Source organism: Falco peregrinus, chromosome 7 (assembly GCF_023634155.1).
Source record: "Falco peregrinus isolate bFalPer1 chromosome 7, bFalPer1.pri, whole genome shotgun sequence".
Classification (NCBI taxonomy): Eukaryota; Metazoa; Chordata; class Aves; order Falconiformes; family Falconidae; genus Falco; species Falco peregrinus.
The window spans coordinates 53,108,012-53,132,773 of record NC_073727.1 but is presented as its reverse complement, the minus strand read 5'-3'; the positions used below and the strand labels follow the sequence as shown (position 1 = coordinate 53,132,773).

Below are 24,762 nucleotides of genomic sequence, written 5' to 3'. Positions count from 1 at the left end.
CCCCGGTGATTATTGCAGGCAGGACAACTGATTTTGACTGATCCTACATAAAGAGACAGACAGTGGGTTTGGGATGAGGAGCCAGTGTGGGTGAAGACCTTTAATGGAAACCAAGAGAGAAGAAAAGTCAAGAAACAGTTTAATAAAAAGGACTAAATCTTGCTCAAGCAGGATACTGTTTCATTGCCATCTGGGCCAAACAGCTAGAAAGTTTGGTTGACCAAAGAACCGGGAGCTCATTCAGGACAAAGTGAGTGAAGATTTTCTTAGGCAGTCATTATTTTCCACTGATGTGAGGCTCTCTGTGTCTTAGCAACAAAACATGCAAATTTGAGAAATTATTTTGCCCACCTTTGTTAAAGTCATGTTATCTCTGAGAAGGGTAAATAGAAAACATGAACATCTCACTGTAAAGGCATTAGTAGGAAGAACATACCTAAGGTACCAGGAACTCCAGGGGAGTTCCTGACTCCAGGGACTCTCTGAACCTCTCACTCATCTCATGGGTTTAAAGTCTGCACCTGAAAGTGCATCTCAAGCAACAGACTTAGGAAAAATGGCTAGTGACAACAGGGGGCTTGCAAATATCTCTCTCCCCTCTTCTTTTTTCCCCCCAGTTTAGGGCTGAGAGACACCGACAGAGGTGAATGTTATCTAGGGAGCACGGGCAGAATGAATCATAAATCCAAGAGAAAATTTTTCCCCCTATAGAAAATAATTGTAAATCAAAACTTGGGTAGCTCTTACCTAATGTGTCTGTAAACAGTTTTTTCTGTGGTTCCTCCACTGTAGGGATTCCTTTAATCTCGAAAGCACGAATCTCACCAGCCGCTGTTGAGGATGGCAGATGTGGGCTCTGAGCATACCTGGCCCTACTCTTGTTCTTTGATTCAGGCTCATGCTCTCTCCTTTTCAATCTTGTGAGATGAAAGGGGGGCTGCTGAAGAGAAGAGCAAGCCTTGCTCCCTTTCAGCCTGACAGCCCCAGTACTGGAATCGCTGCTGCTTGTGCTGCAGGAGAGACCTTGCTGTCTTGAGATGGCTTGAATATCTTGTTTCCTTGGGGGTGATCTGCTGTATCTTCTAACAGATATTTTTTCAGTTCCACTGGGCTCATCACTAGCATAATCACCATCAGAGAGATCCAAATGTCTGTCAGTGTGATCGACTCCCTGAAGTTCACGCTGGGAGCAGTACTGAACATGGTGAGGTCTGGGGTCATCTTCAGTGTTGGAGGACAAGCAGCTTGACTCACAGGGCAAAGATGCAACGTGCCAGGTCAAGGCAGCTGTCCCCTTCCTTTGCCACTCTTGATGCAAGGCTGAGGATGAGCTTCCCACTCCCACAGCCTCAGGTGAGCTACTTGTAAGTTTTACTATCTTACCATTGACCATCTTAAACCCAGTATGGATTTGTCTTTTGCTTTCAGAGCTCTGGTCCCCTGAAACAAGTTCCTGTGGCCATACCTGAACCCACCTCTGATGCTGTGTGAACGCAGGGCCTGCCTTCCACTCCCCCTCCTTGATGCAGTGTCCTTCTAAATCCTGAAGTGGATAATGCTTTTGCAGGACTTCCAAGGGTTTTTTTTCTCCCTCTTTAAGATGACCCTTCCGAGGCTGATCCACACTGCCGAGGTCCTTTTGCGGGGTGCCCTTCACAGGTCTTCCATCAGTTCTGTCTGCTTGTCCTAGAGAATCCATATGATGAGCTTCTCTTTCCTCACCTACTTGTAGGTTCATTTCTATTACAGTTTCAGGGCATGGCTGGAGGATTTCAGGCCACCTTCTCTGCGGTGAGTCAACATCATTTTCTTTTGTGTCTTCATCTCTCCCAATCACTTCTTTTTCTTCTGCACTTTGCTCAACTACTTTTGCTTCATAGTCAGCCTGAGCTTTGATCTCCCACTCAGCTAAAGCACAGTCTGCTTTTTTTTCATGTGTACTTATCTGCACGGAGCTACTGACCTGCAGATTTAACTGAGAGCATTCCCCTGGCTGCAGTATACCTGCATCCATTTGGCCAGACTGGGAGAAACGACCACAGCAATCCAAACCAGCTCTTCTGTAATGCTTGCTGTCTTCTTTTAAAAGCTTCTGTTTATTCTTTTTAAGCCTTGCCATACCTTCTTTTCGTTTCAGAAAAGCCTTCCGAGGTGTTACTTTTGCCTTGCTCTGAAAAAACCCACCAAAAATCCTGACAATCACAGTTCGAGAATCATTCTCCAAAAAGGAAGATATTTATGTTAATTGAAAAACCTGAGACACCAGAAGTCTTAAAGACACTGGCTGTGGATAACTGAGTACATAAGTAACAGCCCTGAGATTACAGGGAAGGTATAGGAACTTTTAGAAGCAGTCGCTATATGACACCTTTATCAATTCATTAGTAGAGTCAGATGGTTAAAATGGTGGTAAGTGTTTATATGATAGAAGATGAAAAAAGTTCTTTCTTTCTTTCTTTGTTTTTAAAGGAAGTGTGAGTGTTTTTTACAGTGTGACACAGAAATATATAAATGCATCAGCCTGAGATGCTATTTTGCCAGGGAGCACAGAGAAAATCCCTGAGTGACAAAATGTGCATCTTCCAAGTCAACACGACTAACGAAGTGCTGAGTCTGACACCTAGAGGTGTCAGACAAACCCATTTCAAACCGTACATACGGCAAAAAGCAGAACAGTATTACTGTACTCGATCCTTGTATAAAAATTGTATTCAGAAATGCCCCCGTTGTTGCATCAGTGGCACATAAGAGACCGCATGGACTATTTATTATGAAATAAATAAACAGAATCAACCTTAAGATCTAATTTAGCTAAGCGTGTTGAGACTCAGGCACAAACTGTGACCCAGAAAGTATGTGAAAAGAGAGGAATCCAGTGGGAAACAGTGGGTAGTATGACTGGGAATGAGTAATACAGTGGTTTTACTTTCGGGAAAAATCTTCCAGTATCACATGATAGAATAGTGGAAAAATGTGCTGCCATGTAATGAGCCAAAACAGAGCCCACACAATACCCAAGCCCATGAGAACTTGTCAAAACCAAAGTGAATGCACCAATAGCACAGTACCTGCGGCTCCTTCTGCTCTTTTTCTATAAGATGATTGTCTGCTTTGAGTTTTTCTTCAACAGATTCTTCAGAAGTCTTCTGTCTGATACCAGCTGCTGGTGTGATTGGTCTAGGCAAGGAACAAGAAGGCGCTTACTTGTAACATTCTCCAATTAATTTTCTTTTGATAACTCTCATGGAGCTGATGTTGAGTTTAGAACTGACATGTTCTCTGCAATTTTTTTCAAATGTGAAGCATATTAGTAAAAAACCCACTATTATGTGACATCTAAGTCTAATTTTAAAACATCCTGTCTAGACTAAACATTAATTATGCTTTTAGGTAGTAACATTTTTTTGACTGGTATCAGTCTTTCCTTAAAAATAGAAAATTGTCAAAAGGAAAAATATTTCAGACATTTTCTCCAGACTAAAGCTGGTTACAGTCACAAAGAACTCACTGTCTCTCTGACAGAGTGGTTTGAATTAGGTGGTGAAGAGTAATAGAGGAGAAAAATAATGTCTATAGTGTTGTGGAGGGACAAATTGAACGCTGATTCAAAATTAAGCATAATACAGCGTGCATTAACATATTTCGTCGGAAATGTGCTTAGAGCCTTAATTTAGTCACTTACTAATAATTTCTGCTGAATATTAAAAAGTTCTGGGTGTAATAGAGGTACTGGTTATGCAGCACATCATTCCTGTTCGTTCTATATCCCACGTACAGCTAACACCACGTGCAATCTTTTTTGTTTGTCAGTCTGGCTCTGGCATGGCCTAATAGGATTAGATTTGTAGAGCAAAACATGTTGATGAGGACACGTTAGGCAACACACATTTCAAGGAAATTTACTTCAAATCAATTGCAGCCTGGTCCCATAGCGAAAATGTCATGAAGAGCTGGAGTACGTTCTGGGCTTCAGTGTCAACTGGCTCATGCTGAGACCACAACGTCAACCAAAGCACAAGTGGGGCTGACTGGGAGACAGATTTCAGGAGCTCACTGCTGATCCAAAAAAGGTGTATGTGAACAGGCCCACTTGCCCAGAGGTGCTCATGGTCCTGCCACCTCTTCCCAGCCTTCTGTTCTGGAGGTCCCTCTCTTCCTTCTCTGCCCAATGCCCTCATGGTTAAAGCAATAAAACACATAACAGTTACTCTCAGTCCATACTTCTTTAGAAGTTTGCTGCTTCTCTTTTATACTTAATGGAAGGCTCAGTGTGCCAAAAAAGCTCCCACTTCTATCTGCATCAGCTGAGGAAAGGTAACAACTCTACTTCCATCATTAATGCCAACCTACCCATTCCTGCCTAGCCATGAGCACCCCCTCAGTGTGCTGGTACAACTCCTTCTGCAATGCAGTGATGAACTAGATCAGAGAACTGATCCAAGTTAAAAGTTACATATCTCCTCTCTCCAGATAATTTTAAGAAGGATCGCTTCGCTGACCTGTTCACTATATAGGCACATAAACATTGTTTTTGGTACAGCTGAAGAGATAGAGCAAGGACAAGGATGAATGAGCTACTCAGACTGATGCTGCCATCACAAACTGATGGCCACTGCAGAAGAAATGATGGCATAACAAAAGATGTTGTCTCTCCCTGCCAACTTCTGCTTTACTTCTACCCTTTGAAGATCATAGTTGCAAAACCAGTTCACCTAAACTGGCTAAACCAGCATCCTATTATACAGAGGTAGATCAGTTGCCAGTCCCTAGACCTGTCAAATCTCTGCCCATGCATACCTGCCACTCTCAAGCAAAGGAAAGAGCCTTTGTGTTGCAAATATAACACATACAGTATGTGTACAATCAAGGAAAACATGCTTTTGTAGCTTGTCTGACGAAGATAATTTCTCACCTGTCTTCTGTGATTCTAGTCTTCATCTTCCCCTCTATGCCAAAGGGAGATGGGGAAATCTCCTCCTTTACTTGTTCTCTTTGTTCTTCTTTGACAGCAGAAAAAGTTTCAGGGGAACTCCTTTCTTTTAATTGACTGTTATCTAAGCAGCAGAAAAAAGGTCAATGAAAACAAAGCCTTTATAGAATGAATAAATGTAAAATAAACATCACAAAATAAATTAGAAATGTTTATCTCTTCAACAGCACATGCAAGATTTTGGTTTTTGAAAACACGTTATAGAACACAACTGAATTAAGTAGGTGGAAGGGTGCAACCCAGGAAAAATAGAAGCTCCTGATCCTCAAGTCTAGTTGCTGGAAATAAGGAAAGGGCAAATGGTATGATTTGTACTCCTTGCATCTAGAGATTTGTAATGCTTGGTTAATGTGTTCGCTGCAGAACACTGCAGTGGAGACACTTTGCTAGAACTACTCATGTGTCTGTAATTATGTGACCTGCAGCCCAGTTCACTAAAGAGTTTAACAAGGACTATTTGTACACATGAAAGTTTCTGACTGAGCATTTCCTATTCACAAAAGTGAAAATTTGTACTTCTTCCTATTGAAGCTTAACTGTCTATGTTCACTACAACAAGAAGGCTCCCACTTAATTTAAACTTTTTTTCTAAGTGTCAGCTAATAGAGACTTGCTTTTTTAGCTCAAGTTCGGCCTTTCAACTCCAGCAAAAAGCCTTTACCGGCTCATTTGTACTACACACTGTTGCTGTAGCTGGAAACGTTATAGCTCACAGTCACATTAATGCACCCAGTGCTACTGAAGTACTTTGCAACACAGTGAAAGGACTTTCTGGTCCAACAGCAGGAATCCATCCTTCCCTCAGCCTTTCCCAGCTACACACCAAAAATCTCCAGTCTGACAGCAGACAAGCAGTGCCGTTTCTGCAAAATTCTCACCTGCCTTGTGTCAGAATACTGCTGAGGAAGCAGAGGTGACACAGCAGGCTGATGGCAGCAAGGGACACAGACCGCATGAGTGCCTCTGCACAGCCTTACGTGTGGGGCTATGCTGTCTCCAGAATGCTCTAATAGGAGACGTGTCCCAGCACTGGAATTTTTGACTAGCACTTCCCAATGCAAGGCAAGAACAATGTGTCTCAGCAGCTGTGCAATTCACCTTTGTTTTCTTTTCTGTTCTCTTCTTGAGCATCTTGTCTGGAAAGTTTTTTTGTGGGGCGCTCAGTACACGGAAGCAATGGCTCAGTGCTTATCCCTTTAAATAAGAATATGACATGTTACTCAGGCTGTTGGTATACTCACGTTTATTTTTCCAGCAGTAAAAAGCCCACGCTCATCACAACAGTCAGGAAGGTCTCAGTTCAGCCCAGTCCTCAAGCACACATTCAAGCGAAGCGTATTTCAAAGGCAACTGCACTGACCAGCTGCCAGTCAGGAGTTAACCTGATGTACTAAGGCCTCTGCACCTTCACGCCTTAGTTTTACACACATGAAGCAGGTCTAAGTCAGCGCTGCTGCCAAAAAAAAAGCAGCCATACCTCCCCCTGTCCTAGTGTGCTCTTGCTCACAGATTTCTGCTGTCCTCATATGTGACAGCAGCCCACACCCCCCTCCCCAGTTTGTGCTGGCAGAAGTATTTCTGAAGCTCTGATAAACATCACTGGGCAACTGACCCAGGTTCAGGTTAACCCAGCAAGAAAATCATAGTGCAAGGCAGAAGAAGAAGTCAAGACTTTCAGTGAGAGTATTGGTTCTGAGCTAGCTTGAAGAATATGAAATTAAAGTCTCAATTGTACTACAGGGCTGTCTCAACAGCTTCACAGCCAGGTCTTGCTATAAAAGTTCAAAGGAATCCAGGATGCAGGTCTGATTTACATCATCTTCCCCTTTAAGCAGTTTCATTCCCACTCCTTTTTGTTCCTCTTCATTCTGAAATCAACTTTTGATTTCTTGCAAATCACTCTTTCTTCTTTCTTGCCCCTTGATGTCTTCCCACAGATGACAAGGCTGGCAAAGTGTAGCAAAGACAAGATGCCAAGTAGCACCTTACATTGCTTTTCCTCCAAACAATGCCGCTCTGCATCAATGTGAGAAACACCAAGATTGCTGACAAAGAGCAGGCCTTCTTAGCTAAAGAAACTTATTCTCTCATCTTTGGAAGCTATATCCACTTTCTACTTTTTATGCTTCTCCCCTTAAGTATAACATACTCCCTACTTCATATAACTTAGTTTTTCCAGTTCAATGACTTTCTGCTCCGTTTATATCTAGAAGGCCAAATTTCTCTGTCAGTATGAGAGTCAGGACTGTGATTCAAAAAGCAAAAACAAGCTTAAAATATTTTAAAAGCTTTTATAGCAAGCCACTGTAAAGACAAAACACCTTCCCCTGACCTGCAATAACATCAGCAACACTCACCAACAAGAGCAAAAATTCACAGGAGTGGCACAGCACAATAGCCTTAGCTTCAGATTTCCAGTGCTTTTTACCCACCTGAATCTGAAAGCTGCATGTGCTCTCCTGAGATTTCTGAACTGCTTTCATTTGGAACAAACAGCGTGGGTCTGCTTTGCCAAGCAGAGTGCATTGCTGAGGGAGAGGTCTGTAACCACTCTGGGCTCTCAACTTGGGAAGAATTTTCTGATGGGAACTGGACAGGAGTGAAAGCAACCGGAAAGCATGGAAGGGGTGGCATTGTGGCTACTAGGTGGGAAGGTATCCCAGGAGAAACAGAAAAGCCTAAAAATAATTAGCAGAGAAGAAAAATTAGAGAAGCTTAAGGCAAATATTTTGCACCAAACTAGAAATCTCTTGCTAAACTGGTATTGCACAAAAACACTGTTGCTTTCATGTTCCCAGGTGCTTTGCATGTTTAGAATGAAATAATCAAATTTTGCTTTTGTTATTTTATTTAAATTCTAAAACATGCTTGCTACAGCTATCTGTCATAACCAAAAGTATCATACATTATGGGGATGCTGAATTAAAAAGAAATTACAAAGTACTCCTAAGCATGTGAAACACATATTTCCCCTAGGACTCCTTACGTCCCTTAGCAGGTGAAAGTGAAGTGTTGCAAAATATCTCTAAGGGACTCCTCAGTGCAAAAGAGGAGAAAGTTTTCCTTTCAGCTTTGGATAGCTAGGGTTTTTTTATATTTATGTTTAAATAAAAAAATATTTAATATTTTATTAGAAGACTCCCAAGTGGAAAAGATAAGCAGTTCTGCATAGGGACCAGAGGCCAGGCTCACCACTTCCAGGAAAGAGACCCCTTTATAAGGTTATAAAACTAGGTTTGTTTCTTATCTTTTTTTCTCCACATCATGATTCCCTGCTGTCCTATGATCTGACTTCAACAAGAAGAAGAGAGTGACTGCAACTGATATTGCCTCAGCCCCCATTTAAGCCATTTTTTGGAAAAAGATTGATCTCTGGATTGAAATCCTGTCTGGCACAGACACAAAAAAAAGCCCAACTCACTACTTCTGGAGAGATGCTCTAACCGCACAGCTAGCGGGCAGGCTAAGCCACTTCTGTCTGTGTTATCATGACACATTGAAATGACAACCTGTAGTTCAATGAGGTTTTGATTGTACTGTTGGTCACTGTATTATGTCTTTGAATGCATGGGAATATTAAAGCAATTGCCTTTATCATAATAAGATAAATCATAGCCCTAGTAATTCTTCATATTTTACCTCTTTAAAGCTTAATGGGACCAAATTATGAAACGTCCTTTGCTACCCTCAGCCTGCACTGCCTCCACTAACAAATAAGAATTTTCAGATTTTGGTCAGTTATCATGCAAGTAACTATGTTGTTTGTGGCTTTAGATGCTAGCTAAATGCATCTGGGTATGTAAATATGTCATTCCTTCAGGAGGTTTTCTGACCCCATTCAGCTGAGACTGAATGAAGCAAAGCCCCAGAGCTCAGATATTCTTCAAAAACACTGACACTTGAAGCTAGCAGAGACCATATGGTATGTTTATACAGATCTAATTATGCATACATATACATAAATTAAAAAGACTAGGGTTTATTGTTTTCTTACATTTTTGTTACACTGGGAGGAGAGGGAAGTTAAAAGCCTGCAAGGATTTACCTGGCCAATGTTGTTTAATTCCACTTTTCTAAACCCTTTTATTTTGTTGGCTAATAACTACTATTATATACATCAGTGAGGTAGATAAAACTTGCTAAAATTTCTGTTTCTTTTATGGCAGCAATAATGTAAGGCCATGTTTCCCTAAAGCCAACTAATAAGTGGCAAATCCTAGAGTTTCCAGAGTGGGGGACAGTGGGAAGTCAAGAGACCATAAATTCTTGATGATTTTATTATTATCATTAACTCTGTCTAAAGTAATGTCTATTGTTTTGAGCTGACCATTGACAGTAGATATTCCTTATATGGCAACTGAAGTAGAATTTTGTTTATAAATGATTCTGTCCAAATCAGTCAAACTATGTATGCTATGAAGTATTTTTATATATGCATGGATGGACAGCAAAAGACATGGCTGTCTTTAACTGAGAGGACTTCTTCACACTATATATGGTTAGAGCACAGGAAGAAACTGCTGAACAAAAATGTAGCTTTTTAGCTCTAAAAAGCTATTTGCAAGATCCCATGAGGCTACACTGAACTCTAACACACCATCTCCTAGTTCTTCTGACTATCCTCTGAGATCTTAGTAGAATGAGACCCCCTGCAGGTCCTCCACTGAGCAAAGAAGCTTGAAATCAGACTGAGAAAACTCATGCCAGATCACTGTACAGATGCAGTCAGGGGATGCCTTCAGCTGCTTTGGCTCCTGCCACATGGGTTAGGCGAAGCTGCCTCCCCAGCAGGTCATATGAGGAGCAGCAGCAATCCAAGGATCACCCAGCCTTCCTATGCCTTTATGGATGCTCCCTGCCTGATGTTATGCACAAGCAGCCCTGCTAAAGCCAGGACAATGCTGTCACAAGTCTACAGGATTTCCCTTAATTCCACTTTCACCATGGGGTCACATATGGAGGAGGATGTGCTACTGCTGTGGATAGAGGGTGGGAAGGGGAGGGAGGGCTCCTCTTTTTTTATTTGCTGAGCAGATGGCATTTTCTGGCAATGCCACTGGTAAAATGAAGCTGTTCAAGGAGTTGTATCATGCTGTGAGGAACAGGCTGTACTATTAAAGGTAAGAGTCTATTAACAGAAACATGGTGTGTTGACTTTCTTCCTCTTCCTATTTCTAGGTAAAAGCTGTGACTTTTATATATAGGTACAGAAAAAAAGGATATTTCAGCTTTTCTGTAATGCTCACCACTATACTATAATTTTCTGCCGTACCATTCAAATCTGTACGTCAACAGAAGTCTGTACAGGTCTGTTATTAAACATAAAGGACGACTCCTCATGGTTCTCCTGGAATTTTAATATACAAAGCTGGAAATAAGTGTTTTCTGGGGTTTACAGCTTGTGTGTAATGTGCGTAAAGAAATGAATGTTTCAGTCCAACTGTCAGAGAAAGATCCCCCCCGAAAATAACTATCAAATCTCTTTAAGAAACTGCCACATTTCACTGCTAGAGTGCAAACATTAGCAAGTGAGGGTGCCGCAGCACCAGGAGGGATTCCCTGAGTACCTGGGTTGTAAAGTGCAATGATTTTCTGCTGTTCAGCCACCAGCCTTTGCAGCTGCTCCATCTGCTGCCTCATCACCTGGTCCTGCTGCCCTGGAGTCTGAAAATATCATGAAGATAAGAGTATTAAACTATATTTCTGGATGGTTTTTAATCAGAAAGAATCACCATATCCATATTTTGGGGTAGGTATTTCTTAAAGTGTGTATTACTGTTAATAAAGAATGTTGACATTTGCATTTAAAACTCTTTTGCCATTTTACAGCTCAAAGGGTACACTGACAGCGTGCAGGCAATCCATGCCTTGCCAGGTTTTGCTACTCAGCCTCACATCAGCCTGCATTTTCTTCTGGTCTGTGTGCTGGGATCTCCTTACCACAGAAGATAAAGCACAAAAGGGAGAGAAGTTTTGCACTGAGAAGATGTTAGAACAACATCAGAGTAGATGCTACCCTCAAGCCAGGCTTCACTGTACAACTTCAAAATGTACCAGGACCTAACATTTAATTGTTTGTTGAACAATCTGATAAATGGAAATTACCAGTGTCATCAATGAAAAGCAGCTTTCAAAAGTCAATATCCACAAAGCACAGATGCAATTAAGAGGAAATACGAGCATTGTCTAAAATAAGGGATGAAAGGAGAGAAGAATAAGTCCAACCTTTGCCTCCACAGAAATCTTCACTAAGGCAGAGAAAGGACTGACTCTGTTCCTGACTAAATTGCTGCCACTAGTTCCTCAGTCCTGTTGCAGGCCAGGCACTCCCCCATGCCTCCCTGCAGGTACACATCTATCCAGCTTCCCTTGGCCTTCTGCTTTTCTGAGTTTATCTTTATTCGACTCCTCCTCCCACTCACCTGTTTCTTCTGTCCTGTCAACCAGAACAACCTAAACAACCAGAGATCAGTAGTGCAAGAGACAAGTCTTTTTTTCTGTCTTTTTTTTTTTTTTTTAATCTATTGTGAAGTACCAGATCTGCTGCAGAACTAAAACTTCCAGCATGAAGACACCCTCATGTTGTTGGTGCCAGGAGCTTCCTAGCAGTTTGACTGGAAGCATCATTTTACCTCTACTGCCTCTCTGTCTGGTACCACTTGAGGAGCACCATGTAACAAAGCAAACCCCAAATTCACTTTTTGTTTACCAGAATCTTTTGAGAACATTTCACATAATTCACATAGGCAAATGCCAGAAGCCACCAAAGAACAAAGAATGCCCAAGACCAAGTATCAGGTTTTATGACCCGCTGTTGACAGTTTAGGGTATCACAGGATACATTCTGGTCATTAAACTTAATGATCCAGTTTATGTCACCCAAGAAAAGAAGCAGCAGAGTCCTCGGACTCACAAGAAGTCATCTGCAACTGCAGCCTTACCTACACTAATAATTTCCCAGCAATCAAGGAATAACAAGTTTCCTGTCCCTATGTGTAAAGTACTAAAGTCTTCACTAGATAAAAGCTGAAGGTGGTGAGGACTCCTGACTGGGTCCTAAATATCCCCTTGAGAAGGGCAGTGGGGAACTGCAGGGCAGCCTCCATGCCCCCCTTGGCACTCCTCAGCTACAGGACATTTAGATGGTTGGGAGGCACTGCACTGGCACAGCCCAGCTGCAGGTCTCCCAACATATGACTGAAGAACAACAGTTTTCCTAACTCTTGTCTGTTGTGCAGAGGTGGTACCAACGGTGTCAAGAAAAGAAGCCCTGAGGCGAAGTGGGCTCAGGGCAAGAGGCAAACGATGCAGACTTGTTAGCACAGGTACTTCTGATTTTGCCATCAGCAAAAAATATTAAAATGATGATAGACTTCCAGTGGAGGAAGTGTTGAGGACTGGCAGCATAGACACATCCTAAATAATAATTTCAACTGTATTGGAAACCTAAATTTCTTTAAAATATGCAACTAAAGCAGTGTATTGTTTCCTGTCTTATGGGAAAAACATAGAGCACTCAGTGGAAGAGTTACTGTGGAGTTATGCCTGTCCATCACTTTGTCAAAACTAAGAAGAAAATGAAAAAGAAATGGAAAAAAAGGTAAAAAGGAGATGGAGCATGAGAAGAGAACTGATAGAAAGACATATGGAAACAAGAACATGAACATGCCCCACAACCATTACCCACATGAGAACATGGAGCCAGAACATGCAATCTTTTTCACCAGAGGGAGGTAGGTAATGCTAACTATCAAACAAGAGAAACAAGAGAAAAATTGATTAATTGCCTCTTGGGAAAAGCACTTTACTGCGTAGATGCATTAGGCCAGGGGTCCTCAAACTTTTTAACCAGGGGGCCGGCGCGCAGATGAAGTGGCAGGAGGCCATCTGCGGCTGCTTGGTTTCCCCCCCCAACCCCCGGCGGGGGGGTGTCTGTAAATACCGGGGGCCGGATTGAGGACCCTGGGGAGCTGTATCCAGCCCGCGGGCTGTAGTTTGAGGACCCCTGCATTAGAGCAACAGCATCAGACACCAGGTTATGATGAACTTCCCAGTGCTTGCCAGTAAAGCTTCCTGCCTATAGACAGACACAAAAGTTACAGGCCCTTTCTTCCTGAAGTGGCTGTACAGCTATCAGAAATGTATAATATGCAGTTATAAATTCAATGATTGTATAAAGCAAACTAACCTGTTCCATGTTTTTGTAGGTAGGAGCACAGTGGTTCGTCCCAGGTTCTGAGGCAGGGAGCAGAAGAGGAGTGAACATTTCCAAGGTGTCACTTGCATCATGAATTCCATCCTGGGTTACACTGGGAGTCAACTTCTGAGGAAAAATATCAGAGCTGGCTGGAGAACGCAATTGCCTTGCATGCTGAAAAGCTTGGTTGTGGCCCAAGTTATCTGTGGAGACATTACTGTTGCCTATCATACCACTAGCTTCTGAACTGTATAAAAGTGGACACTGCTTGCTAGAGGACTCATTTGTATTGTCAACCCAACGCAGGGATAAAGGAGGCATGACCTTCTCTATCATTATTTTGGAAGATGGCACTGTGTTTGCCAGATCACTGGCTGTCTGCTGTGACATATGGTCTTCCTCCTTAAAAGCATCTGCTTCCATGCCCTGCTTTCTGCAATCCATGTTAGAGATGTGCAATAAAACCCACCATGAACAAATGTGTCATGTCATACTGACATAGTAAATCCTGTGCTTTGCCTTCTTTTTTTTCCATGCAAGAGATTATTTTTTTTAGCCCAGGCTGAATGTAGAGTATCTTCCAACTTCAGAAACTGTAAAACATATATATATCTATTTATGTACAGAGAAAAGTATACATAAATATACACACATGAAAATACTGTTAGGTTACATGCAATACAAAAAAACTACAAAATCACAATACTTCTGCCAGCTGAAATGGCTCAGATGTGCTGCCTGCTCTCTCAGTATTAAATCCTAAACTCTCAGACAAACAGGAACAGATGTAAGGCTCTGTTACAACACAAACCAAAACCTGTTTACCACTAGAAGCATTTGCCAAAGTGTCCTGACCCTGTCTTTCAGTTAAATCTTCAGCCTCTAAATTCAGAGAAAGTGCCTAATGTGCAAAGATGACTGCAAAAAGCAGGGAATGGGGATAACAGGAGGAAACAAGAGAAAACAAATGGCAAGTGAAAAAAAACCACAAAGGAAAACATTGCTAGAAAACCGCCTGATGTTTAAGTAGCTCACAAGAATGTTTATTTCAGAAAGATAGACTAACACTGCTACAGCTTGCATCTGTTCTCCCTGAGAGCGGTATGGCAGAGACAGCTGCACAACACAAACATTCTGCTTCGCCTGTTTAGGCACTTGGACACTTTAGGTCTTTCTGAGGCAGGGGGCAGGCATTTGCTACTTACCTTAAAAAATTGGGGTGGGGGCTATATTTCAGCAGCTGAAGCTAGTGAGCTCCCCCATCTTGTCTTCTATGGTAGTTTATTCACATTCTTTGAGAAATGCAGAGTCTCCAAGATCTTCATTCGCAAGCAGGAAAATTATTTAATGTCTTCTTCCTACTTTAATGTAAGTGGATTGCATAAGATGTATACACACCCTACCACGTTCGATACCTGCTTTGACAGATACATTATGTGTAGCTAGGAAACATTATGTTGTTTGCAGGTTTAAACTCCCTTTAAAGTAATCTGCACTTCCACTGGAAACTTTTTGGAAATCTACAAATGTAAAACAACAGAAGTCTGGGCTGTCTGGGCAGGTGCTTGTACGCTAAAATAAGAACCCTACAGAACAAATCTTCAATAGGAGTGAAAAAAAAAAAAAAAAGCAAGCTGGTATAGTGAAGGCAGAGGACTGACTGGACAGGGACAGATCAGAAAGTATGGGCTAAGAAATCACATTTAAAGAAAAGAGTAGAGCCCACGACCCTATGTTGCAATTCCTTCCAAAGCTTAAAAGGGAACACCACATTCCTGGGCCTCCCCACCTCAGGTCAAACTCGAGTGGAGCTAAAACTTCCAACCTGCCAATGATTTTTCTGAGTATAATGCTATATGCAAGTCGGTTGGGGTTTTTTTGTTTGACTTTTTTTTTTTTTTAAACCTAGGAAACAACACGTACCCATAAAAATCACTTAGTTATTCATAGGGTACAAAGTTCAAATGCTGAGCAGCATGAAGGTTACTCTCAGTTACTACTGAGTACTGGAGCAATAAAAAGGCTGTTGGTGGCCTGTCCCACCAACACCACATTTTGCACCAGGAGCATGGAAACTCCTTGTCCTGGTCATGCTTCATCCAAAATACAAATAAGAGAAATATAATCTGAAGACTAAGAATGGTGCGATTTGGAAACAGGTGACACTTGCCAAGAGTCTCTCCAAACACATACTTCGCTTTAGGCACTGCACCCACTGCACAGCAGGTAAGGAACCATGAAGAACTGGATTTTGTGAGAAAAACTCCCTGACACCAACAGCAAGAAGATATTCCAACTTTGACGCTGATAAGGAGATCTCTGAGTGACTAACTTGACAGTATCAGATTTTATCCCACTAAAAATAAAAATCCCAACAACTGTCCATCATAGTTGATCTTCTCCACCAGTTTAGTATCCTGTAATCTCAGAAAGGCATGGGGGTGTAGTCTTAATGGTTGAGGTTTCATAGGTAAGAATTTGTTTATAAAAGTCAACACTGCCTAGGCTGGTAGCTGACTTTAGTTTGGATAAGAACTGAACACTAAAACTTGCTGCACCACAAACCTTTCCAATGTTTGCTTCCTTGTTGCTGTGAATTGCCAGGGAATCGGTGAGTAAACAGAAGCTCCCACCCGCAGCCCTGATCCCTGCCATTCTTCCTGGACTGCAACACTCAATCAAAGCCACACAAAGCCTCCCCTTCTCCAGCAGGCAGAGTAGTTCCTCAGTAAATATGGCCAAAGAGGTCAAAAGCAGTCCCTGTGAGGCAGAAATACTTTTGCACTGAGCACCTTGGCATTGGCAGGAGCAAACAAGGAAGCACAGCGCAGGCTGACGGTTGCCTTGTAAAGCATTTGTGGGGATTCTCTGTTTTTTGCAGATTGTTTTCACTCAAAAACTGCTATATAGACTAATGTGTTTTGTCTCAGGTAGTTTTCCAGTATATACTGGTCAAAATGAATAAGTAAAATGCTTTGCACTTTCACAGAGCCTTCCACCCATGTAATTTTAAGACACTCTATGTGTTAATTACTTGCATAAAGTCAGTATGCTTACACAGATGTGACCTGATCTTTAACACTGCTAAATCCTCACAAATTCCCCTGAAAACAAGTAGAAATGTAACTGAAAGCCATGACAGTTTTAGTAAGGTTCCCCAAAAGAGCGTTAGGAAGTTATCTATAGCCGCTCTGGTATGCCAGCCTCAGCCAGAGCCTCGGAGCCAGACACACAACACCGCAAGAGCTGTCAGCATGAAGCCACCCCAGGCAAGCCCTCTTCCTGAAAGACTTTTGGGAGAAGAATCTTCCTAAACCCTGGAGAATTTCTCCAGCTGTCTCCTTATTGGAGATAGCAACAAGATGGAGCAACAGCCATAAACCTGATGCTTACAGAAAAACAGAATAAGAACACACAAATCATTGCTGATAATTTTCTTTTAAGCAGCACAGCATATAAAATATTCAATAAGCATGGAAAAAGCTGGACTTACCCTGCATTCTCCAAAATCTGATGAATTTTTTATTGTTCTGTATCTGCACTGCTTGATACCTAACAATCCCAGGTGCAGAGCTCGATCCTTCTCTTCTGGGAATAGTTCAACCCCATAACAAAGTGACACTTTCTTTTATAATCTGCTTATTCAGATAAATGTGCAGCTGCTTCAGGCTCATATTGGGCCTCTGTAAACACAAATATACAATGTAAAAAGCAATAATAACATAAAAAGGATTAAGTTGGTCCATTAATTCTCATTAACTTCTGTATGCTTTGGAATATGTCTAAACTGATGTAGTGAAAACTACGATACATCAACACAAAAAATCCATTCATTTTTTTTTTCTTTAAAAGTACTGAATAATTTCCAAAAATACTTAGCTAACCAACGAATTTCATAGGGGAAAACCAAACTATCAGTAATACCAGAGCCATATCTAACTCTTCACACCTCAGAGTGATTCAAGAGAAAAGCAAGACTGGTATCAACCTAAACAAAATGGAGTTTCCAGACAGTGACTAGTGATAATTAGGATTTAATCATAATCTTCAAGTCTTTTGTTCTAAGAGATGTGCTGAGAAATACATTTAGATGGTGTGTTGGATGATCACAGGTTTTTTAAGTTTTTAATGGCTTTGTGATATGTTTACACTTGCTTTTCGTTATACTTTGAGATTTATTCTTCTTGTGCAGTATACAATTGTTTGATGATGTAATAGGAAACCATACATTTAATTAAGGTGAGGAACATAGCCATTTATTTGTATTAAGTGGTTACTTGTTATATATGACCACAATTGTTGATACATTTGAAAGCTGTTATTTGACAACTGATAAACTCATTACTGTGAGCACTGACACCAAACACAGGCAAATTATTTCTAATCTATGGGTAATTCCACACATGTTGTCTCAGTATTTGCCACTGGACCATCGTTCATGCCACTGTAGTCACAAGGAGCAGTGCTGAAGCCCTTCCATGTGGTGGAGCGATGCTGCTTCTCAGCCCCAGCTGGGCTGCTGCCTCTGCTGCAGCAATGATCTTCTGTGAAGTTTGTGTACCTTAATATTGACATTTCTAGCATTTTCCCTTCTTTCTCCAAATGGGTGCCAGTGTCCTCCCAGCAAGATGCTGCCACCTGCCTCACTAGCAAGCTGGAATCTTTAAAAGTAGCCAAAATGTAGAGCATAGACTCATTTTTCTATGTTTTTAAAATCTCTCCTTTTCACCCAGGTGCTGGCAACATGGGCAGCCGTCTGCCCCAGACAGCCTGCAAGCACGTGGCAGCAGTGTGACCTCCTTGCTCAGCTTGTTGGTACTTGCTCCTATTGCTTTTTTGGATAAGCAGTTTCAGACAGCTCATGACTTCCCCCAGGACCCAGCTGCAACAGCCTAATGTGAGGGCTTCCTCTTCCTGAACCAGTAACTTGTTAGTGTGGTTTGTTTACCAGCTTTGAGTGCACACTGCTAGCAGCTTAGTAACAGTAGCCACAATTCAGGGTAATAATGTCATTGACATGAATTACTCTCATTTAAGCACAGCTCATTTACTATCTACCATTTAGGATGTCCCAGGGTGCTTGAATTGCATATCATTTATCTTGGCCTCTGTAAAGACTCCCCAGGAGAGATTTCTGTTGCCTTGCATATTGCTCATTCAAGTTTCACTATGGCAGAATTATTGTCACAGTTGAAAACTTCCAAATCAGCTTGGGTCAGGGTTTGTTTGGTTTTTTCTTTCTCATTTACACACCATGCCATATATAATAAGATCTCTGTTAAAGGTAGGATGGTTTAGCTAGCTGTTAAAGTTAAATCTGCTCAACATTCCGAAGATGCGATTCAAAGGCATCTTAATAATTCTTTTCTCCCTTTTTTTTTTTTTTTTCCCCTACAGATATCCTGGGATATTAAACAGATAGAAAATACATAGCAGAAGCTCTGCAAGGCTGCACATGAAACAACAGACTAGAAAGGGCCACTGCGGTGTGCCATGTGGCAGGCAGCTCTTCCAGCCAAGACAAAGTGGCAACCCCTGCTTCCCTGCTCCTCCCAGGGCCAGAAGAGGGAATGAGAGAGAAATCAGAGAAGGAAAGAAGCACTGAAACAGCTACCTTGTTTGTCTTGCTCAGGAGTGCTCTGCACTGCTGGAGCTGAGTAAAAGTCACCGAAGAAAGAACGTCTGTTTGGCACGCAGCTCCCTTTACATGACAGATCCTTTGGTTCCTTCTCCTGTCTGCTGCAAGACCAACTCAGGTAGTACTACAGAGATGCAAAACAAGCAAACAGCTCTGTAAGAGAACGGAAAGAATGAACAAATGCAAGGAAAAAAAGGGCAAAATGTCAGAGAAGAGACCTGTGACTGGGGAACTTAGACCCAGTTCTCTCCCTTACATTTTGGCAGACGTTTGGAGGAAGGGTCGAGGCTGTGTTTTCTGTTCATTCAGTCTGCAAAGAAACTTTGATTACATCTAGAAAGGAATAACATCTATTTCAAGTCTGACATTCCTGTGCATCTTTTGCGATGTAAAATTACAAAAGCTAGATAGTACAGATACTACCTCATACTTTCAGAGAATTTGTATGGGTTTTACCCACTAGAGGGAAATCTTGCACTGAGTGAGTAAACAGACAAAAATCGAAGCACACTGGTGATTTTTTAAAATGTAAAAATGAAAATAATTTTACACCTAAAAGAAACACGTGCTTTCTGAAGTAATCTTAAGAGATCCTTAGGATAGTATCAGTGTCTCACAACATGTTACGATTGTCTCACAACATGTTCATATTAAGCGTGAAAATTCAAAAATTCATAATCAATGAACATGAACAGTGGCATTTTTTTGTAACCTACTGGCTATTAAACTCAGACTGATGAAAAGCCCAAAGTTTCCAAACACATCCAAGCCTCCACACTCGTGTCAAGAAGACAGTAGCGATGATTTGCAGACACTTTTTAAATTGGAGTACTGCTCTATTTCTGAACTAGGTGACACCACATAATTAACTCAGTCTGTTTATACTGTGACACCCACTTTTCCAGCTGGAGTTACCAGCCCACCTTGAGCAAAGTCCACAGAAGGGCACTTTGCCAATGGAGCTACACTGGCTATGAGAGACCCTAGCAACAATAAGTGGGTACAGCTTACATCAACAAAACCAGCTTTCTGCCAGTTATCACTAACCTCTACTTCCTTTGCAAGACAGCTTTTCAGGAGCAGTATTATTTTGACAGCTGAGTCTTTGGTTTTTAATTAAGTAAAGATATTTTAAAATCTCACTGTAAGTTCCTTTCATGCAGAGTTCTTCTGGATAAACTTCCCCACACAAACAAGATGCATCTGATAGTGACAGTCAATATTTGGGCATCTGGGAGCATAAACATCTCTGCAACAAGAACCCCGTAAATATGAGTGTGTCTCTGTTGATGTCAGATCCTATAAAAACTGATGTTTCCTTTTAGCATTTTGCCCATGAGGTTTTCCCCGATGCCTGGTTCTATAGGATATTAAGGTCCATGGGAAGAGTCATATACAAACATATGCTAAAATCATTACCCAGTATGTTTGTAGCTGTCAGATCCTATATCCTGCACTGTGATCTGGTAGCTTTTGTTTATCATTTCAGTCCACTCAGATGCTTCGACACCTATCCTGAGGCAAGGAGGATATGAATGAGTCCATATCTAACAGGATTCCTGTATGCTCCAGTTATCTGCTGGAGATACTCGAGAGTTTTTCTGGCACTCTGGAGTACCCAACAGCTTGTCCATGTCTTAGTTATGTTAGCTGCCTTTGTAGGAGGAAGCAGGTTTTGAGGAATATTCATTTCTGATAACTGCATTCCCAAAAGTTGTCTTGTGGGGTAGAAGTCAGAAGAGAAACTGGAGTCAAGAAGGTTTCCTAAAAACCTGGTTTTATAGCCCTAACAATAAATGCCAATTTTTCTCAGATGATCAAAAGCAGTGACAGAAAGCTCACAGACTCTTTACAACCACAGCATCCAGGCAGAAACCTGCAAAGAGATGTTGGGTTTGTGGTTTGCTGCGAGTCCTTCACAAAGCTCTAAGAATGTCTGTAACTTGGATTTTGTACTTCGGTCCAGATTGGGCCCTTTGTTTGCTTTTATTTTACCTTCTTCTCCCTTTTCCCTTAAAACCAGTTACTGTAACCTTTGTTATGAAAACATAACATTTAGATAAAACTGCTATGAACATTTCTGCAATGAAGCATTATTTGGGAGAATTTTTTACACAAAAATATATTTTTACTTAAAGGCCAAGCAAATAAAAAAAACACTCCACCTTAATTCACTGCATTCCCCACCAAATAACCATTACTTTATTAGAGACCACACACTATATAATAAAGCAGCAAAATACAGAACTTTTTTTATATTCTCCACCAATAATTTCATTCTACCTGTGCTGTATCTTCATTTAAGTGTCTTGAGTGTTTTCACCCTTAGTGAATATTACAAATTGCTCTGGCTGCAAGACTCTGAAATGCGTAAGAAATTGTCTTTCGATATTCTCCTATAATGCAATCAACTGGGAAGCCAGAGAGAGAAGTTTCTGACAAGAGAAGCTGAGTTTTTATGGCACTATTCATGCTTTTTCTTCCTTCCTTGTGGAACTATGCTGTATCATTAAATTAAATAACTTTGGGAATTGAAAATACATAGGTATAGACTAGAAACTTACTGTAACAAGCTGAGCAGGGACTGAATTTAGTGGACAAAGCCTCTTTGATTTCAGTAACCATCTAAGTGAGATAGCGACAAAGTGCAAATCAGTACCTACAACAATCTGTTGATACAGATTTTCAGAATTGCAACAGCATAAAATAGTATAATACAGAGAAAAATCACCTAAATGTGTAGTTACATGCGGTAAAACCAACAGACATTCAGCTGCTAAGCACCAGCCATTAGACTGTCTTAAGTCTAAGATAAGACACTATCTTAAAAATGATCTGACTTACTAAGAAAAATCTGGTGCACAGTTAACAAAGACAGATGGTGTTTTCCATATTACATAGTCTTCCAAATAGAAGATAGCTAAGCAACCTGCTTATTTCCATCAGTAGAGTCATAGAACAGATGGTTAAGTTTGACCATTGAGACTTCTGGACATCATCTAGTCCAGCACCCTCCTCAAAGAAGGGTAAATGTGTACCATAATGTATGTTATCTATTGATATGTCTAGGTCATTCACAGTTTTCATCTGTAAACGTATCAAATAGATGCCTTTATAATAAATAATACAGTGCGATTTTTCAAAGATCTGTTTGCTTGTGCAGCCGAGGATTTCTTATTTTATGTCTATGTTCTTCTCTCCTTGTTGCGTTAGCTCTAATAAAACAGCATTTTAAATGATACTTTACAGAGTCTGAATGCCTTTCTTACAGGGATCATAACAAACCAGCACTTCCTGGTGCGAAACAATAATGCACTGTTACAACTAAGTTTTGCAAATCCAACAAAAATTACTCATCTAGCTTTGTTTGAGTGTTTCATAAGCAAAGCCAGCAAAAATACGTGTTGAAATTGCACAATAAGCACACAGCCTAGCCCTCATAATTATTGAGACCCCAATGAGGCATAACTGCACCTGATTCTGCACAGGAGTAGCTGTTGTCCCTTCAGACATAATCCCACTCACCAGTGATTGTTTCATGGTAAAGTAAAAGCTCGCCATTATAAACTTAGTAAGATCAGATAAAAAATACTTAAAGATTGAAAGGAAGAAACCTATTTTTGGAGAAAAGGAGGTTCTTCACTTCCTCCTTCACTGACAAGAAGCAGCAACCACCCCCTCAGAAGGTGCACTGGGGGAGAGAACAGGCAACAAGCTCACACAGTTCCAGTTTAGCCACAGACCTTAGGTTTGAGGAAAGCAACAAGGGAAAGCTTAAAATGGACATATGTAATTCATTACATAGTTAAAACATACAATCATTATATTATAAGGCTAAATTAAGTGATTAAAAGCATGTCTTCGGGCCTTATATCTATAGAGATTTAAGAGATAGAAAGTCAGTTCAGGATAATCTCAGCATGAATATTTTAAATGATGTTCAAGTTGAAATAAGCAAGTGTTCTAGATACTACCTCACACAAAAATCAAGTGAGTAGAATTAGCTATCACTGAGGTTTTCTGTCCAATATTTTGCAACTTTAGCAAGAATTCTATGCAAGTTAACATGTTTCTGTAGTGTTGTGTCATTACCACAAAACAATAATTTGTATCCTTATGGAAATAAAGGCAAAAATCAGAAAAAAGTGAAAAGGAACAAAGTGAAAAGGAGTAAAACCAATAAAACCATCTTAAAACCATTACTTCTATGGATTTCTTCAATAATGTATTTTAAAGTTAAGTTACAGAACAACATGTATTTATAGAAAACTTGAGAAAGAAGAAAACTGTCGAGAGCAACAGTGGTTAGAAATACTTTGTAATGAATCCAGCCGCATGCAGCCTAAGGTAAGAACAAGAGAGGTTAATGAAGACAAAACAGAAAATGTTTCCTGCATTGATCAACCTATTAAAAAAAATCTTAGGTTTATGACAGTCCCAGAGCACCTAATACTTTCATTAGCAAACACTGTGTTCATGTCAAATTAACTACAATGTAAAAGGTACACCAGGTTCTTCAATCTGTTTTAACTTTTTGCGTTCCTGCTGATACTGTCCTTTATTACTAGCAGTTGCTTCTGAAGTGTAAAATCAACATATATATACACTGGTCTAAAAACACCATAAACTAAAAAAAGCCTCTGAAAACAGCATTATTTTTATTACTGTTGTTATGAGTGGAATCTGTTTTAACTCTCAATCAGAAAAATAAATACAAAGGTGTCTACATTTTTCTATTAAAATTCTAGAGACAGATTATAACATATCGTAATCCACCAACAATACATTAATAAGACTATTTTAACTTTCATAAATAGGTTTCTCTTAGAAATCAAACCATGCATCATAAATACACATCATTCACACATTTTAACAGTACATTTTCTATACCTTTTTCTCTTCTGTATTTTTGTAATTGAATACAGAACCTAGAAATTGTTTTTTTTAAAAGCATACTTGATACTAGCAAAAAACAATAACAAATTACGTTGACTAGAGGCAAAACTTGATCTGATACCTACCAGAAATTCATAGGTTAAAAAACTGAATACTAATAAAAGACGAGCAGAGAAAATCAAGGACAGCAGGCAGAGTTCCACTTGTATCTACTTTAATGGCTCCATACCTTTGTAAAAGCTTTTCAGAAATGGGACCAGAAATCACAATAAAACCATAGCTGGATGATCCTTTGCAGGCTAAGAAACAAACAAAAAAATAATCACCAGCTTTCTGGTCATTAGGTAGCTTTTTTCCTTTATAATTCATAACCACTAGATAGGACTAAGCACAAATCCTTCACAAATAAAACTAACATGTTTTGTACTGAAGTATCAGGGCTGTCTATGCCCGACGTCAATCAAGATGACAGATATTTTCTATTTTGAAGAGAAGCTCTTACTTTGATGTCCAGCCATTGTTTTTTTCCTGAAGGAGCTGAGTGTTCCCTACTTCCCCAGCCCCCAGTGAATCACAAGTTTATAAATGTTTCAGTTACTACAGATTAAATATATTTTATTAAGTTAATTTGTATTAACTAAAAGAAATGTCTAGGAATGACAAAGCTATACTAAAACTGAGTTAGAGCTTTAAAATGTTTTGATAGAAGGGTGTTACAGCACAAACTAGTAGGCTGCAATAAGGCTTTTACCGTCGGTCAGATTCTACTGTCCTGCTGTTTGTACTCTTCAGGCCAGTCCCCCTGCTTCTTCTAGGTCTCTCTTCATTCAGTACTTCTCTTCCATACTCCTTAGGGCTATTTAACTACTTAGCAGGAACCGGCCAGAGCTGCACATTATCCACATCAGCCAACCCACCACCCCTGAAGCCAGCCCACAGCTGTATATTATCAATGCTAATTAACCCAGCTTCATTCCTCTACAGGCGGGTATTAATTCAACTGGTTTAGCTCAGCTTTTATAGGTACAGATCAAATTGAGA

At 40.5% G+C, this 24,762-nt stretch overlaps 1 protein-coding gene across 1 annotated transcript in view; it reads right to left on the bottom strand.

The window, feature by feature from the left end:
• The window catches only part of LOC106113018 (centromere protein J-like), a 41,534-nt gene extending 25,051 nt beyond the window's left edge, over positions 1-16,483 (bottom strand). The window contains exons 1-7 of the mRNA XM_055811210.1: positions 13,179-16,483; positions 10,558-10,654; positions 7,423-7,668; positions 6,089-6,184; positions 4,913-5,054; positions 3,069-3,177; positions 748-2,170 (exon numbers count right to left, since the gene is read on the bottom strand). Coding sequence (XP_055667185.1) covers positions 748-2,170; positions 3,069-3,177; positions 4,913-5,054; positions 6,089-6,184; positions 7,423-7,668; positions 10,558-10,654; positions 13,179-13,631 — 2,566 coding nt within the window. The 5' untranslated portion in view covers positions 13,632-16,483. The remainder of the gene's footprint in view (positions 1-747; positions 2,171-3,068; positions 3,178-4,912; positions 5,055-6,088; positions 6,185-7,422; positions 7,669-10,557; positions 10,655-13,178) is intronic.
• Positions 16,484-24,762: the final 8,279 nt, after the last annotated feature.